This window comes from Dermacentor silvarum, chromosome 1, assembly GCF_013339745.2.
Source record: "Dermacentor silvarum isolate Dsil-2018 chromosome 1, BIME_Dsil_1.4, whole genome shotgun sequence".
NCBI lineage: Eukaryota > Metazoa > Arthropoda > Arachnida > Ixodida > Ixodidae > Dermacentor > Dermacentor silvarum.
In genome coordinates, this window is record NC_051154.1 from 221,807,289 (window position 1) to 221,826,713 (window position 19,425).

Sequence of the window (19,425 nt, forward strand, 5' to 3'; positions counted from 1 at the left end):
AGCAAAACTTTATGCCTCCCTGAATTGCCTGCATTAACCCAATGCTGAAAACAGGGGAAGCTGATTCCCTTTCTTGCTGCTGAAAAGCTGCTAGAATCTCAATAAAAGACCACTTATGTTCTGAGAGAAAGTGAGGGGCACTGACAATATCTCTAATCTTTTGTGTGAGCCTTCACCTTGAACGAAAATGGAATAAAAATATTTACCTTTGCAAGCCTCAGAATACAAACATTCTCAAAATTTTGAGGAGCCACATTAAATTTTTGAGATACAGACAATAAAAAGTGTGCCTAAGTACAAGTGCACACTGAACACACTTGAGTGGCCAGCTGCGAATGCAAAAGTGTCCATAGCTGCTACCTCGAGGTAACTGCTAGGTTGCACGTGTGTTTCTCCTATAGCCCATGTACCTGGCAAGGGGAATGGTTATACGTAGTCCTGTGCTTTTCTTTTTTTTTTCAATAGGTGGTGGCTAGCTGATTCCATCTGTTTATGTATTTATCATTCGTGTCCATCTTATGTGCATGTGTTTGTGTCATGTTCTGATTGTTATACGTGCAGTGATGCAAGCATCTTTTTTTTAATATATTGCACTGCAGTCATTTATTAAACTTTGTGTTGAAATGTACAAAATGTGGCCACCCAGTAATGACTAGGACAGCCAGCAGGATCGGCAAAAAATATGATGCAGATCCAATGCACTTGCTTGAATCGAGATGAGGCAAAGCTTTCACGCAACGGTCAGTTGAACTCTAGAAAACTAACTGCAGTGTTTACAGTTGTCCTTATTTCACCCGATGCAACACGTACTCATAGACAATGTTTGCTTATTCACCGCACAGGTCACATAATGTAATGTATACATAGCACAGTGAACTCACTCAAACGTCGGCTCACTAAGACTTCGAACTAACCATGAGTCTGAGTTCGTTTGAGCCTGACTGAGTAGAATTTTGGTGAATACGAGTAAGAACAAGCTCAGTTGAGTAAACTTTTAGTGAATATTGTCATGTGGTAGTCAGGGAAAGCTGATCCAAGTATAATTTTAGTGAATATGAGTCAAAGCAGGCTCGGCAAGTAGATTTTTGGTGAATATGACTCAGTGCAAGCTCACCTGAGTAGAATTTTGATGAGTATCAGTCGGAGCAAGCTTGGCTAAGTAGATATTTGGTGAATATGACTCGGTGCAAGCTTGCCTGAGTAGAATCTTTGTGAATATTAGTCAGATCAAGCTTGGCCAAGTACAATTTTGGTGAATATGAGTCAGAGCAAGCTCGGATAAGTAGAATTTTGGGGAATATGACTGAGCAAGCTCGATTGAGTAATGATGGGATATGGTTATACGAGTTTATGCAGTAATACATGTAAGTGCAGACCCATTAGCAACATTGCCTCCATCTTGATGGGCAATACCTACGCCTCGTGATGAGTCTGCACACTTTATGAGCTGTGGACATGCAAGACCCACCCACACTTGAAAAGATCCTATTATTCACACGAAGGAATGCAGCCGCCTGACTTCACTGCAGAATTTTGATCTGCTTTTGTTTAATGTGTTATCTACTACTTATAAAAACCAGATGTCTGCCTGCTTTTCGCATTATTGCATGTGTTTTACAGGAAGTAGAGACAGAGAAGCAAGAAAAGGCAAGGATGTTTATGGCTAAGTAGTTTCTTAGAGTACTGCGATATGTTACAACCAGCATAAACAAAAGTAATTCGATGCACTGAAGTAAGCGAAATGTGCAATTACCTTTTAATGTGAGGGTTAATACAGATGTAGTACGGATACAAAGTCTGCAACACACTGAAGGTTTATTGGTTTTTTTTTATTCAGGAGAAAAATGATGCATCAGAAAAATGAGAAAAAAACTGTTTAAATATTGCTTCGAAAATAAATTGGCAATACTGCTTATTCCCAGTCAAAGCGTGAAATATGCTATTGTAGAACATTCATTACGATATCCAGTTTGCACGTTCGCTTTGCGTCTCGCAGCGGAAGTAACAGAACCTTGAAATGAGATAATTCATTGGGGAAAATGCGCATGAAAGCCCTAACCAACCGACTGCAACTAAATGGTCGCGCGTATAGCGTGACCTATTGACCACAGCATTTGTCCGTAGTTGCATATTCTTTAAATTGTTCCGTCCGTAAAAGCATACCGCGATAAAACTGTGGCGTTTTCGTATATCGCGAGTTTTCTCCAGAACCAGAAAATTGGGACGACATCCGAAGGCCATGCCTTCCCGTGAGGGACACCTCGTAGTATTTACCAACTCGCAGCGCGTGTGAATAACGGAAAATCACGCAAAATTACGTACTATCAGCACCCGAAGCCAACCTAAAAAACAGCGTCGCCAAATTAGCAACGTAGCGTGTCAACAAACTCGTAGAAATCACAGAACCGAATCTGACCTACGAGTTTTTATCTGCACTGTTCGCGTGTCGGTGCTGATGTTACGTACTGATTGCGCAATCCAAGGCTGCACTCAATTAGTTGCACTGTTCGAGGCTCGTTGATCCAATATTTATAGACAAAAAGGTATCTATAAACGTTGCGTTGAGCGACCGCCGCCATTTTCCAAAACAGACCGCGAAATACCTCTCGGCGCAATTTCGACGGGAAAATCGCAGCGATTGCTGCGACGTTGCGACGCTGCGACCAACCGGTTGGTCGCAGCCGAAAATCGCAGAATCGGCCCTGCGACTGCGATTTTCGTCGCATGCGACGGAAATCGCACTTCCGGTGCGATAATCGCAGTGCAAAATCGCACCATGTGAAACGGCCTTGAGGCGTGTACTGCAGCGGGACTCCTCTTTCGCGCTTCCCTAAGAACACTCAGCGTCATCTAGCGCCGCCGCCGTGAAGCCTTTGCATGGCCTCCGAAAATCAGGGCACGCCGATGCGTGCGAACGCTAAGAAACGCGCCATGCACTCTTCTCTCGCGTTTTTTTCTGGGCACGCTGGGTCATCTAAAGGAACTACCGCGAAGTCCGCGCGTAGCCTCCGAGACTACAAGCGCGGCACACCGGTGCCTGCGAACGCTGATAATTGTTTGCTGAATTGCCGCACAATCAGTGGCACATAGTGAGTAACACAAGTTTGTGAGAGGTTCACTGAAGAGCTGCACATGCCTAGGGCATTCATGGCGCAGCTCGCTAAAGCGTTGGCGTGACATGCATTCCTTCAAAAGCCGCACATGCTCAGTGCATTTGTGGCGCAGCCTGCTAATGCATCGGGTTGCTGTCCTTGAGGAATCCTTTTCAGGTGGGTTCGATTCCTCTCAGCATCGGGTAAATTTAAGGGATCTTTTTCGTGATTGTAGAGCCGCACGTTCCCAGTGGCACATTCCTAGTTGCCTAAAATAGCGTCAAAGGCGTTCGTTGAACTGCGGTACACACCTACTGGCACATACCCAGTGACCCAAGTTGGCATCACAGAGATTCATTTTTTTTTTCGTGACTGCTTTTTCTCTTACCTATTCTTTCCGCCATTCATTTCCCCTTCCCCCAGTGCAGGGTAGCAAACCAGAATCTTTTCCGGTTAACCTCCCTGCCTTTCCCACCACGTTTCTCTCTCTCTCACACAGAGATTCATTGGAGACCTGCACAGACCGAGTGGCACATACCCGGTACTGCACGTCGGCGTCAAAGAGTTTATTCGAACCGTAGTACCCCCCCCCCCCCCCCCCCCCCGTGCCTCGCGCGCGATCGCAGAAGCGCCTTCCTCCCTCGCGTGCGCGAGACTGAGCCGCAATTGTCGGCTGACCCTCGCAAGCTTTCACTCGCACATACAGCGTACGGCGCGCGGCGACGATGTTACTGTGTTTGGACTTAATACAGAACCTCACAGCGACGTCCACGACCACGAGCACTGCAGAAATGCGCTTGGAGTGTCCATAAAATTGCTGTCGCAATAAAAGGAATAACATCAAAATATATTGATAAGTATAAAGACATTTCGGCACACGCAAACACTAACACATGAGAGACGAAAAAAAATATTAAAGATTGACAATGACACGAGTCACTGCATGAAATCGTCCCTAGTATTTTGAGCACACGTCCGTACTAGCCAAAACATGAATTTCACTGGACTAACAGCTATCCTTTCAACCCAACTAACTGGCGATGGTCCAAGTACATCGTCCCAAGTGGCAATGAATGCCCGCAAACACGCAGACAGCATTAATGACTAATGACATGGCTAGAATATGTCCACACATCGCGTGCATATGTATTATACCTTCACACCCTATACTTACTGTACATTTTCAGACGTTGAGCAAAGCTCACAGCGGCAGCAGTAGCGAGCAGGGTGCAGACACCAGGTATGCGTACATGGTTGTTCTCTGGCTCTCCACTATAAGGACACAGCCGAATAGGAAAACTAGAATGCAACAAGTGGTGCGATGGGGCTATACGCGCACCTTTTATACCGGTAAGAGCATTACCCTCATGAGACCGCAACCCAAGCCAGTCGCCAGCCACAAAGGCTCCAGAGAGCCGTCACGCGCACAAAATATCAACATCAAAACGAGGCTCCTTCGTTTCTATTGGTGAGACATGACTTCAGACAAAGGCAACACGTGTGCCCCGTGACACTGCCAACAACGCCCTGCTTTACCTGTTGCCGAACTACGGGCAAATGAACGAGCACTCGATGTACGTACCCGAGAGAACCGTCTCCGCGCGAGTGCCAAGCCAGGGACACGAATCGGGCAACACCGAAGACGCGTGCCGCTTGGTTGACGTTGCGCAACACCGCGCGGGAAATAAACGTCGCGTCGTTACTTTTTATTGCCATGGCAATTATATGGACACACCAAAGTGGATTTCTGCCGTCGCCGTCTCCGTGAGGTTCCGTATGACGTCAACGGCGATGAAATCGTCGCCGCGCTCCGGACGCTGTATGTGCGAGTGAAAGGAGGCGAGGGAACGTAACAGAGCAAACGCGCGTTCTGCGTCGTGCTCCCTGAAGAGCTGCAGAATTACGCGTCTCTTTCCTCCTTTACAATCACCATATATATATATATATATATATATATATATATATATATATATATATATAGAGAGAGAGAGAGAGAGAGAGAGCAAACGCGACTTCTTCCGTCGCACGAAAGGCCGTGGGGGGGGGGGAGGGGAGGCGACGTCTAGCTGCGGCACCAAATGCGTATTTATATAGAAATGTTGCGAGGCGAGAAGGTGGGTAAGATTTCAGACGCTGCTCGACGAGTGTCCCATTCTGATCTCGTCGAAAACATCCGAGCCGCCAACACAGGCACCGGCAACAGTCACCAACGCCGCGCGTGTTCGGTGCGAACGCGGGCAAAACGCCGACGGCGTCGACAAAAGTTCTGCGCGTTGCCGGTGCTGCTGAATGTCCAAGTTTATACAGATGATAAAACTACTATCCTTACTCCGTATAGCTCTCTGCTAATTTGCTATCGCAATTGATGCTTCGCCTTTCGGGTGAAACTGCGACATTTTTCATCGAGGTCGATTACCGGCCTGGGCCAACCTAAGAATTGTGAGCCCTGGCTAGAGCTCGCGACGCTATTAAGCGTGGCCTAATGCGTGTGCAACGACACTCGCAATATTTTACCGTGCCACCTTGTTTTGTTACGTTTCGGTGCTCTTTTAACCGCACATTTTTCCTGCACGCTAGGACTGCGTGCAGTCCTAGCGCAAACGGGATGCTGCGTAATATTTCTCCTGTATGAATTGCCTCGTAGCTTATTTGCTCGCTATTGTAAATATTTATTGCTTCCCACGGGCCGAGATGCGGCAGAAAGAACAAGACACTAAGCAGTCGTTGCGTACGTCCGTTAAAGCTTTTCTTTTTTTTTTTTTTTTGGCACCTCGCCACCCGCTTGATTTTCCGCTCACTAGCCCCGTTTTAGCCCATTGTCTATATGGCGTTTTGCGCGGAATGAATAGTTCGGGGGTTTAATTCCTGACCTCATTATACGATGGTGGTAGAATATAAAAAATATCATGTACCTTTATTTGGGTTTATGTTAGAGCTCCCCAGGTGGCTGAAATTAATCCGGAGCCCCCCACTAAGGTACCTACTATAGCACGTAAGTTCCTTTGGGACTTTAAACTCCTTAATTGATTTTTTTTGCTAAGAAGCTCTAATCCTTGTCGAAACACTTTTCAGTGAATGCAGTGGGGCGCCTTCTTCATTCTTCTGCCTTCTAATGCTCGTGGCTGTCTCTGCAAATCAACTTCTCATTCGCGCATTTTATTCTTTTTAAACACGCGGATAACATTGAGGTTGTTTAAGATTATGATTAAACTTCTAGAATGTAAATACCTACAACGTTGGAATTACGTTGAAGCGTCGGGTCCCTATCAAGCTATGCGAGTAAATATCAAGTTGAAATATATATAGGTAGTGGCCGATTGACGAAGAACACAAATTACCGTTGCTCTCGTTTTAATTTAGTTCTTTGACATAATTTTCCATGTTCTACATCTTCCAAACACACATTGCTCATTATCAAACCGAAAAGAGAGAGAGGGATAAATGAAAGGCAGGCAGGTCAACCAGGACTGAGCACGGTTGGCTACCCTGCACTGGAAGAAGGGAGAAAGAGATTTAGAGAAGAAGATAAAGTCCACTGTTCATGTCACCGACGCAGCGAAAGTTTTTTTCTCTGTATCACTGACAGTCGTCAGTAGTCTTCAGAAATCGCTGGAGCATTTCTTCTTTTTTTTTGCCTTCAGCAACTACGATTTGTAAGGCCATGGTCCCAATATCTTGTCCATGCAACGAGAAAGATATTCCATCTTCCTAGTTTAGAGCTGAGCAGAGGTGCCTAATTTAATTTTCAAAGGATGGTTAGCAGCACAGAAGGTGTTCTGTAGCTTCTTCGACTTCACGGGCATTGCATTTGACCTTATCGGCCATTCCGATCAACAATGAGTGTGCATTGGGGAATGCGACGCCAAGGCGTAAGCGACAAAGTATGGCACACCTGTCGCCCTCCCGATTTTTTCGTAATGTTTCCGAATTTGGCTCCCTTTACGATATTATGAATGTTGCATTAAGTTATTTACAAAAACAAATTGGTTCACAAGAACGTTTCACTCATCGGTTTTCCAACTTTCCGTTAGGACCTTTCTGATGCTTAAGGGACGCCAGCGGGTACTAGCTTCGAGCAAGTTTATATAAACGAGTCACCTAAAGCAGGCAAAATCAGCAACGGGAGAATCGAAAAAAAAAGAAAAAGTCAGTATGATCTAAAAACAATATTTTCCTTGTCAGCCTCTGCTGTGCCAAGTTTGCTACTGCTTGTGTTCTTCGTCTAAAGATAACTCATCATTAATAATGAACGTATGTATACCTCCAAATGCGTGTGTCCAGAGCAAGCTTTGTAGGAAAAAAATACGTAAAAACTAATAATTTGACGCCACTTATTTCAGTCTACATGGTCATTTAAAATATAGAAACCCGTAGCTCGACGTCTATGGCGATTTCCTTCAAGTTTCCATTATAAACATGTGCGATAATGTTATAACGAATAAGTTAATCAAGTAATTCGTTTAATTGAGAATTCATTGCTGTAGCTTTCTTGCAAATGATGACCGCCGGGTAGATAATTCTTCTGTAGTGACTTGAATTCAATAAACTTTATAGGGTTTTTATAAAAAGTGCCTGAAGTGAAAAAAAAAAAAGAAAACTCGCACTCCATTTAGAAAAGCAGGGTTTTATGCGGTACGCCTTAGCCGCACTAGGAAGCACTTGTACGACAAAGACCACCTGATGCGGTAGCTTAGTGACTATGGCGTTAATTGCGCCGCTGAGCTCGACGTCGCGGGTTCGTTCTCGGCCGCAGCGGCCGAATTTCGAGGGGGCGAAATCCAAAAGAACCGTTCGTCTGCTTAGATTTATGTGAATATTAAAGAACCCTAGGAGGTCCGAATTAATCGCGAGCAGTCCACTACGGCGTGCCTCCTAATCATGTCGGGTTGTTTGCCCGTGAAGCCCCAGAATTCACATTTTTCTGAAATTTTTACGATCTCAATCCGCCGCAGTTGTAAATGATACGATGCCAGCGCTGAACTCGAATAAAAACACACTTATCGGCTTTTATTTTATGACTGCCACGGCCGACATTGTTCTTTAGGAACACGACCGAGAGCGCTGCCATCTAGACGCGCAAGAGCATCAATGACGTAATTTCTTTTTTATACTTCGCTGGCTCTCCTCGGAGCCCAGTAAAAAGAACTACGTCACAGATAACGTCCAGCGAACAATTTCATTCAGTGTTTCTGAGCACAATGTACAACTTTTCCAATATGGCCTATGCCCATAAATGGACATTTAAAATTTTGTATAATTAAGCTCACCTGAATAATCACACTTCAAAAATTACCCTGAGTAAGTCAAGGCAAGTTCGAATGATATACCGATGGTCTCGTTCGTCTAAGATGTGCCATTCTACAAATTTTAGTTCTAGTTGCACGAAACACCCTGTATATAATGCAAAAGAAATAAAAAAATCACGTGGCTTTAAGAAAACATCTGTTTATTTGTCTTCATCATGATTAGATCGAAAGTTGTGCCAACACATGAAGCTTCCTGGAGTCCCGCGATAGCTCTTGTGGCAGCCGTAGGAACTGTCAGCCCAATGAAGACTCCTTTCTTGAATTCGTTTGGAGTGAAATTCTTTCAGTGGTGGTGGGGCCCAGCCTCTGGATTGCAGGTTGTGGCCGCGTTGTGAATCTCCGTGATTTGATGTTTCTATTAAAAAAATAAAGGAAAACAATTGTAACGCATACTCAGAACAATGGGCTATATACAGCAGCAGGCGTCTCAAGTTCAAAATACTTTGTCTATCAAGTTTTGAACTCGTATAACTTACGTAATATTTGTTTAAAGTAAGCACAACTTTCACTTTTATACATTTTCTAATCAAGTTTCACAAGCCCATAGGACTTGAAATTGCAGTGATGCAACTTATTAAACAAAATCAAAACGCGCGAAGCTTCCTCCTTTTTACTATTTCCAGCATTTCTAGCTCGCGCGTTTACATGTTCCCAGAAAGGCAGCTCTCAGTAAGTGTACAGTTAATAAATATATGTTAAAAGACCTATGAAACTATATGTAATTAGCATAATTACGGACGGGTCGAGAATGCTTTCACACATAGTGTGCAGCATGTATACGTTGACCAGGCAAGCACATTTAGCATGATTATAAGGAGCGCCAAGGACGCATACAGAGCAAAAAGAAACAACAGGACAGCCTGTTGTTTCTTTTTCCTCTCTGCGTCCCTAGTGCTGTTTATAGTCATGTTAGCACACCAACTCGCCCAGCTGTCCCTACTTTTGCAAACAAATTTAGGCAAGAGACACCCTTGTTTCCGAGTGCGGCGCATAATTACCACGCTCAGGGAATTTACATATATCAGAGTCTTCTCAGGAATGAACCTTTGACAAGGCGAAGGCCAGTTTACTGTCATCATTCCCCGGCCCTTTGAGTTCTATTTAGCTTTCTTTTTCTTCTTTTTCTTCTTCTTCTTCTTCTTCTTCTTCTTCTTCTTCTTCTTCTTCTTCTTCTTATTATTATTATTATTATTATTATTATTATTAGTAGTATTGTTATTATTGCACCACTGCGCAGTATAGCGATCGGCCGAGCACTGTCATTGGTAGCTGCAGTTGTAGGCACGCAAATTTTTTGTTCAAAATATTTTTTTCTAAATATTTTTCAACACTGATATATACATATATATATATATATATATATATATATATATATATAAAATCCACACACACACAACAATCCTGACGCGCCGCTCTCTCGGGATGTTCATGCACCGCTACTCACGTGATATTTCCTCCTTCCCCTCTACAACTGAGTGCACCACGCTCCAAATATTTAGTTTAATTGAATAGTTGCACTTATGTGAGCAACCCCTGAATCAATCACCGACACAAACAGGGGTTCAACGGCATTATAGGTAGCTTTCAGTTCGAAATGTTTATTATCCTTTGTAGCGTTAGTTTTTAATGTAAAGCGCCTTAGCGATCCCCGCAGCACTTTGATGGCTTCCTTAGCCTAACATGATTTTCCCCCGCACGAGAATCTTCGTCATGGATGCTGTGCGATGTCCCGTGCACTCAAACAGTGTTTCATTCTGATCCAACTTAATTTTTTTATGCTGCTACCGCTCTATATCACGATCTTCTGTGCAGAGCAATTAACACAGTTAGAATTTGCTAACTGCTTGGGATTTTCTTCAACTCACTCCTTTTAGTTATTTCTCGAATATGTTTGGCAATACACCCGCACACAACATTCCCTAAATTTTTAATTCCGACCTGACTTGTACTTCTCTTGAAGAAACGGTTTTAAACACCATCTTTGCTGTCATTGTCACTTCACATTTCCCTTATAATATCTTAAGCCACTCCTAAATAACCAACACTTCTTTCCCCTGTGTACATTACACAGCACCCTCAATACGAGTATACCAACTGCAAAGTTCCGGCCCGATGCAACCATAAAGTTCTCCTGCACTCGGTATGGACGCTTGCTGTTCACGCAGCTTTTGAAAACGTCTTTGCTTTGCGAGCTTATCGGTGAACCTACACGTACTCCTAGCAGCTTGGCTGTAGAGAGAGATCAACGGTTTACACGGCCAACCACAAGCTTGTCACACTATAAGAACCAAAAGCCAAACGAGGAGCAGGATTTTTCCGCGCTGCATCGAAAATTATTGTGCGCACTCTTTCAAACATAGATTCGTTGGAACATCGACGTGACAAAATTAGTACTCTTCATTTGCAAATAATAAAAGCAATAATCACTTTCCCCCCCTCTCCAAGTAAGTGTCGTCACAAATAAAATTACGGTTTTTTAAATGTTGTCATTATGTTTACAATTGCTTCAGCATTTTCAGATCTCTGTCAAATTACTTTTCATTTTCTTCTTTCTTTTCTGCCTTCACAAGTGCTCATTTATGGCAAAATAACTAAGAAACGTTGGAAAATACAGGGACGCATTCGTATGCGCCATCGGCACTAAATGATCCTTGCGCAAAAGATTTTATAAAGTAAGGTCCGTGTTGTGGAATATCTACTCACCGTGAAATAGGTGGCCATGGCTGCTTCCTGTAAAAAAAAAATTGACAGAAATTTCGTGTGTGTCAGGCAACGTGCTACGCATTTGATGCCAAGATTACACTTGCGTTGTTATTAGAAGACCCGGTGGTATGTCATACGTCATCATTTGATGCAGGGCTCAAATTTCTCAACGTTTCTTCAAGTGCCAGCAAACTAAAGCCTTCTTTTCGTAAACACTTCGAAGCCATGTTAAAGTAATTGTGCCACTCAACGTCGGAATTACTATTGACTTAATTTTATTGCAATGTTTTTTTTTAAACACAAGGCACTTTGTTGCCATGGCCTATAAGTTTTGCTCAAAGCGATCCACGACTGTAGTCATGCCACACCATCACGACTGATAGAGTTTCGTGTGTTATGATGTCCGACTCGGACGTTTTGTTTATTTAGATAGATACTTTCACGCTGTCGCTTCGAAAAGGCAACACACACAATAGGATTAATGTGCACTGAACATTAGTCGTGAAGAATAAAAATGATCGTTTTTGTGCACATGACTGTGTTGGTGGGATCGAGCAAGGTGCCTTTTGATCACTTTTGTGCCACCGGGCCCACCAACCTATTACGTAGGTGTCTACTGTCTAGTTATTCTCTACACTTTGTCTCGAGATTTCCAGAATGACATAATTGTGGGCGATTGTATATTAAAAGCGAGAAACAGGTTCCCTGTTGTTTGTGTGGAGTGATAGTTGGAACAAGCACTCACCAGGTCGTTTCCAACGCACAGCTTCCGGATGACACAGCGCCTGTCCTGGCAGCCGAGAGCTTTCAACGTCCTATCAAATCTTCGGTTCGCCTGCACCGCATAACAAGCATAGTATTACATACGCGTACATATAAAAAAAATGCACACACACACACACACACACACACACACACACACACACACACACACACACACACACACACACACACACACACGCACACGCACACGCACACGCACGCACGCACGCACGCACGCACGCACACACACACACACACACACACACAAACACACACACACACACACAGAGAGAGAGAGAGAGAGACAGAGAGAACTATTCTTTCTTCGCGTATTTTTATCCTGCATTGGACATAAATACGCTACTAATTTATGTCATTTGCAGAGAGACATCATTCTGTCATGTTCTCCCTAGTGATCAATTTCCTCAGTGTCTACTCCGTCCCATTACGCACGCTCTCTCACCGAAAGTTCAGCGCGGGTAATTAAACGTTATGGTACGGAGGCAGTGAAAACTACCACGTAAACACACTTTCGAGTAACAAGCTCAAATATATACATATAGATAGATAGATAGATAGATAGATAGATAGATAGATAGATAGATAGATAGATAGATAGATAGATAGATAGATAGATAGATAGATAGATAGATAGATAGATAGATAGATAGATAGATAGATAGATAGATAGATAGATAGAGCTCTTGTTCTTACCCCTTGTGAGATGTGGAGTCCAATGCATTGGAGTTCATTTTTCAGCGGTTCGTCTTGTTTATCTGCGCAGCGGTAAATCAAGCACTGTGGTCAGGGACATAGAAAGTCTAAACTTCTCAGAGCGCGTTTGATGCAGAGATACTTGAACGGGACGTAACAGGCGCCGATTTTACATATTCCCATTCTGTATGCCGGTCAATGGTGTCCATGCGCACCACGCGAAAATGACACGGTATATAAGGCCGCAAGTCAGCTTCGTTTCATTACAAGTCGTAAGTCATAAGAAAACAATAAGAAACTATAGAATGGAAAGCTAGAGAAGAGTAGAGTTTGATTACAACATGGTCGCCAGTATTTCTAGCATTTATTATTCTCAACGACACGGGCACTACAAAAGTGGTTAACATTTACCTTTGAACGGCATGCATGTATACTCTTACTTCCGAAGGATTACTAAAGTAAACGTTCTTCCAAAATGGCTAACAAATTTCTTAGTAATGAAAATTAAAAAAAAAACATAGAGATGCAAGGGAAAACTAGGCACCCTGATCCGTATAGCATCTTTCCGCATTCGAGTCCACATACTATACATCCCCATCCCGTATACTCACCACAGAGCTCGAAATGGTGAGCAAAGCTCACAGCGGCGACCGTGGTGAGCAGGACACAGACAAGAAATGCCTTCATGGTAACTCTCTAGCTCTTCAGGGTATGGGCACAACCGAATCAGAAAGCTCAAATGAAGATAGTAGTTTGTAGGGGCGATACGAGCCCCCTTTTATACCGCTAATAACGTAGCTTTCGAGCAGCTGCAACCCAGACAAGTTGCCACCTACGCAAGGTGCAGACACACGTCGCACACACGAGAAATAATAAGGCTCCTTCGGCTCTATTGGTCAAACATGGCGTCAGGCAATATTCACGCGTGTGATTCCCGACGGTTCCAACAACATCCTTCCGTTCTTACTGACGCATCTGAGAACTGCCGCTGCCGCACGTGAGATAACCAAGGACACCACGCATCGCTCGCCACCGAAGACGCACTACGTTTCCCACTGTCTGCAGTGTTGGTTGCGCAACGCCGTGAAATAAACATCGCGTAGTTCCTTGCTCTTTGCGCCGCTGGCCGAGTGGGGCTCTGGGTCCGTAGGCTGAGCGCTGCGATGTCATCGGTTACATTTATTTGCTTTAATTAATGCATTTTCGCCGTTTCATCATGTTTCTTGGAAGCTAACTTCAAAGTGTCTTGACACACTACACGTGCAGCTGAAGGGTGCTACGCAATGTTTCTCGTGCGTCGCTGGCTTTCTTTCTTTCTTACTTTTTTATCTTTTTTTTTCGCTATCAACGTGCGAAGGTCAATCTCTGCTTGCAAGGATCAAGGTCTCCGTGATACTGGACATGCGCTGCAGAGAAAGCAGCGCGATAATAGGATTTGCGTCTGTTTAACTATTTATCGCTGAAATATTCTTGTGAGTACGGCAGCACTTTTACAGTTCACTGGGGTGCTTGCTGCATACCATATTGTGTTTTCTTGTTCTTGACTATACGCACGCAGAGGATTACGGTAACGTGCTTCTATTCACAGAGCCGGCGTTCTTTTTTTTAGCCCGTCATAATTTCGCTGCAGGAGTTCAATTAGTTTTTTTAAGTTTAAATGTTTATTTAAGATAAATAAGTTCTACAATTACAAAGTACGCACTTTTGGGAACCAATAAATGTGTTGAAGGGTCCATACTGATTGTTATCAAGGAAAAACGCTTCTATGGAAGCTGCTGTTTTATACATGCGTAATTACATAAAACAAAAGCAGCCGAAGGTCAGCAACACCAAAACAACTCGTCGCCCCCCCCCCCCCCCCCCACCCTGTCCCTCGTCAACGCATTCCCGCGACTAAAGGGCGCCCAGGATCGGTCAACCCAGCCGACCAGCGACGCCGAAGCCCCCACCCCACCCCACCACCTATTTTGTCTGTCTAAAACAGGTGCCCTGCCAAGTCTCTCCGCACCTTACGCTCTCTCTCCCGTCCTCTCCTTTGTTACGACGGCATTTTTAAAAGCGGCGCACCGCCACCTCCGAAAAATACCCCCTGACGAAGGAGCCGAATTGGTTCCGAAACGTTGGGCTAGTAAATTTCCTTATTTGGTTGGAGTCAATCTCCAAGTCTTAATCAATTTTCCCAACCAGACAACTAATTCTGTCGAAATGTTTAGCTTCATGAAGAAGTGATTGCTTTAATATTTTAAGGAATGTGTGTATGCAATGTTCTTGGTAGAGTTCTGTTACAATTAAGCCTGTTCCAAACTGACGTGCCTGTAAACTGTAATGTAGTGTGACCGTAGTAAGTTGTTACCCTAGGTAGGTAGTAAAGAACGACAGCGCGATGCGTTCCCGACAGTACCAAATGAGGGGCGTAGAGAGACTGTTGCCAAGGCGAGCTTTTCATCAACTATTTCATGCATAATCGAGGCGATATCGTAAACGTTGAGGATGTTAAGAGCTTTAAATAAATATTCGCTGTTAATGCGCGCATAGTGGGGTGTTATAATGCGAAGAGACTTTAAAAAATAAATTGTAGGGTTTTGCGTGCCAAAACCACCATCTGATTATGAGGCCCGCCATAGTCAATTTGGACCACCTGGGGTTCGTTAACGTGCACCTAAATCTAAGTACACGGGTGTTTTCTGCATTTCGCTCCCATCGATATGCGGCCGCCGAGGCCGGGATTCGATCCCGCTACCTCGTGCTTAGCAGACCAACACCATAACCGCTAAGTGTAAACGTCGGTGACAAATGAGTTTTGTATGTGCAACCCTCGCTTGCTATGCGGTAATTAGTGGGAGAGTGAACAAATGCGTAGTGCGGTTGATAATTATGTCGGGAGGGAAATAGTTTTGACATTTCGACAGCACGGGCAAGAGATATGAAGCCTAATGAACTACAGAGCGCACACAATGGTGGAATTTTAAATCGTTATGAATAATAACAGTAAGAAACTTCTCACCCTAGATTTTTTTAGGATGGTTATTGTAACTGACGTCTGAATGGGTACTTGTTTTCTTCTTTTCGGAGTGAAATAAGATAAAAACGCTTTTTCTTGGGTTAAGGTGAAGGGCATTCAATGTGCACCAACGGTGCTAAATTCTTAATTCGGAGTAAAGCTTGTTCATTAGGTTTCATTCCGCACTATCAGCAATTTTAAGGTTAGTATCGCTTGCACAGAATACTGGGATGGCACACAGAAGCTAGGAAGGCAAGTCATTCATACAGACTAAAAAAAAAAAAAAGGTTCACGTATAGAACGCTGGGGAATGCCGAGGTTAATAAGACTGCTGTTGGATTGAGAATATTCTAGTTGAACAATCTGTACCCGTATTCTATTTAACTATGAATTAACGTCAAAGGTATTCCATTATTTCGGTGCGAAGCAATTTATCTTTTAACTTTAATTCATTTAGAGAATAAAAAGCTTTCGCAATGTCTATGACCAATCGCGCCACTGTCTATTGACTTTCTAATTAGGTCTGTAAGAACTCAGTTTGTGTGGAAATGTCTTTTCTAAAACCAAATTGGTGACGAGAAAGAATGTTGTGCTTGTCCACGTAGTTATTAAAGCAAATCTTTGTTTGCGTGCAGACCGTGGCTGCCAGTGCTGCTGCTGTCTCGTCGAATAGCTCACGCTCGTATTATTGGATGGATGGATGGATGGATGGATGGATGGATGGATGGATGGATGGATGGATGGATGGATGGATGGATGGATGGATGGACGGACGGACGGACGGACGGACGGACGGACGGACGGACGGACGTATGTATGTATGCATGTATGCATGTATGTATGTATGTATGTATGTATGTAGTATGTATGTATGTATTTATGTATGTATGTATGTATGTATGTATGTATGTATGTATGTATGTATGTATGTATGTATGTATGTATGTATGTATGTATGGACGGACGGACGGACGGACGTATACTATGAACGTCCCCTTTGAAACAGGGTGGCGGGTTGCGCCACCAAGCTCTTGTTCTTATTTTGTCTAATGTCCTGCCTACCTATCTATTTTTTTAGCACACGAAGAATCCCCAGCATCAAACTTTCTGAACCACTATCTGGAGCTTTGTTTTTGTACACCTCCGTTATTTCTGGTCTCCATACTTTTCTGCCACCAAACCTCCAATGTTTACTTTCCCCCTGCTATCCTTGAACCAGAGGGCTTCAAGGAGGCCGGCGAAGCCTAAACCGACAGCCCATCGATATGCCCCATCGTTTCCCTTGCTTTACCGAATAAACACATGCTTCTTCTTCCTTGGTGTACCTCGCTTAATAGCTACGCGTTCTAAAGCATTCTGACCTCGCTTAGAAAAGTATAGGGAGCTTCCCTTTGAGCTATCAAAAAGTATTTCTTTCCTGATTTCATTTTCACCTGTTAGGTAGTTACTCATAGCATGTTTATTTTCCATTGCCGTCACCCATGAGATTGTCTCAGCTTCTCTGACTTTGTGTTTGACGTTCTTTGTTGCCATATTTCTTACTGTACCAGTCGCATACTTGCTGGTAAGCTTCGTAGCTCTTTTCCTCCACTGTGAGTCAATATTTTCCCTGTACAAATATCTGAACATTCTCGCAACTCATTTACTTTCTTTCATATTCCTCAGTCGTTCTTCGATATCAATTTTACTTTGAGCTCCCCTCACTACAAAAGTTTTCCAGCCCATATCATCCTGTGCAACTTCATTTGCAGTCTTTCCGTGAGCGCCTAATACAAGGCGTCCCACTGACTTTTGGTTGCCATCGAGTCCTGAATGTACACCTGACTTCAAGCAAACAACCTCATTTCCAAATATAAGTCCTGGAACCATTACACCTTTCCACATACACCGGATATGTATCCCCATAGCGCTCTGCATTCCATTATAGCCGCATTTCTTTTCCCCTTTGCTATTATTATTATTATTATTATTATTATTATTATTATTATTATTATTATTATTATTATTATTATTATTATTATTATTATTATTATTATTATTATTATCCATCCATACATCCAATAATACGAGCGTGAGCTATTCGACGAGACAGCAGCAACACTGGCAGCCACGGTCTGCATTATGCTATTATGCTATTTGTATTCCTTCACACGAGGTATTTCCTGGTCCCGTACTGATACCGTCTGTTAACTGTTTTCATTGAATGCCATAAAGCCTTCCTTTCTAGCGCTAAATTTCAATACTGTATTCTGCGTGAGTGGGCGCCTAATACAAGGCGTCCCACTGACCTTTGGTTGCCATTGAGTCCTTATTGTACGCCGGACTTCAAGCAAAACAACCACATTTCCAAATATAAGTCCTGGAACCACTACACCTTTACACATACCCCGGAGCACCTCGTAGCTATTGTATCCCCATAGCACTCTGCGTTCCATTATAGCCGCATTTCTCTTCCCCTTTGCTATTATTCTATTTATATTCCTTCACCCGAGGTATTTCCTGGTCCCGTACTGATACCGTCTGTTAACTGTTTTCATTGAATGCCGTAAAGCCTTAGTTTCAATGCTGTATTCTCCCCTTCCTGTTCAGAGATATTATCCATGCGTTGCTATATCACCTTGCCTGTTAGCAAGCAACACAATGTCGTCTGTATAAAACAAACTAGGAATATGCTACTCTACTATCGTTCCCGCCTGTTTGTATGAGAGATTAAACCCGATATTGATTCCTTCTAGCGCCCTTTCTATCCTTACCATGTACACCATGAGCAAGAGCGGGGATAAAGGGCACCCCTGTCTCAGTCCCTTGGTGATATCAACTACCACCTCGCTCCTCATCCCTTCCCATTCATTGCCTTCCCACTCAATGATGATGATGGTGATGACAATGACGACGACGTATTGATTCCGAGGCGTGCTTCCATGATGTGATTTTCATTTTAATTATACTTGTAACCTGAGCATACAGCAGGCATGTCCTTTTTGGATTCTTTCTGTGCAGCTGAAGTACACCGCCGAGTTTTTGTACAAAATTATTTTATGCTGATTCTCTGTAATTATTCTTAGGTCATCTAAACGAATGTAAACCGGTTCAAAATTTGTTGATTCGGCGTTGAACTGGAACTGAATGGATTCAACTGTTCGCTGAACAGTGACGGAAAGTTTTTCTTCTATACATACACTCAGGTTAGAAGTTCACCTTCGAAAACATCAATTTCAATTGTTTGCTGCGCACAAACTTTTTCGTCGTTTTTCCCGTGGTATATCAAGTAAGTCTGCAAAAAAATTCGGCAAGATAAATCTCACGATGACCGTCGATGGTAATGCGTTTAGCATCGAATCAATATAGTGACACAACGTCTTGGCACCGTCGAAAAGAATTATGTATGAGGCACGTGCGGGACTCCTCCTTCGCGCTGATGATGATGATGATGATAATTATGATGATGATTTACTGACATCCCCTTTGAAACGGGGCGGTGACAAATAGTCACCTAGCCTGTTTGATTTAATCAGGTATGCTATACATGTTTTTCATTCTATCATTTTGTATAAATCTCCTTAATCTTTTTTTTTTCTTCCTCAAAACTTCTCTATCCATACTTTGTACCGCTATCTATGCCTGTAACAGATCCGGTCGTATCAATCAATCTCTTCCCGGCTTTTTTTCCCACCAAAACTCTAAACGTCTCTTGCTTATCTCAACTGTTTACCGTTTGATGCTTCCGTCCACTTTAAATCCAAGCGCTTCTGGAAAGTGAAGGTTACCTACGCGTATCATTCGGTGAATCCCTTCGCATTCTGTAAGGATGTGCGTAGTGGTCTCCAGATTTTCGCTGCCGCATACA

The 19,425-nt window shown here is 43.3% G+C and overlaps 1 protein-coding gene across 6 annotated transcripts in view; it reads right to left on the reverse strand.

The window, feature by feature from the left end:
* Positions 1–19,425, reverse strand: part of LOC119437300 (antimicrobial peptide microplusin-like) — a 167,858-nt gene that overhangs the window by 84,376 nt on the left and 64,057 nt on the right. Inside the window, exons 1-5 of one of the 6 annotated variants that reach the window (XM_049659992.1) lie at positions 13,189–13,502; positions 12,578–12,639; positions 11,847–11,936; positions 11,102–11,128; positions 8,496–8,753 (exon numbers count right to left, since the gene is read on the reverse strand). In XM_049659992.1, coding sequence (XP_049515949.1) covers positions 8,682–8,753; positions 11,102–11,128; positions 11,847–11,936; positions 12,578–12,639; positions 13,189–13,264 — 327 coding nt within the window. In that variant the 5' untranslated portion in view covers positions 13,265–13,502 and the 3' untranslated portion in view covers positions 8,496–8,681. Of the gene's footprint in view, positions 8,754–11,101; positions 11,129–11,846; positions 11,937–12,577; positions 12,640–13,188; positions 13,532–19,425 lie in introns of those variants that run through there. The other 5 variants (XR_007464772.1, XM_049659993.1, XM_049659995.1 and 2 more) reach the window with 5 other exon arrangements.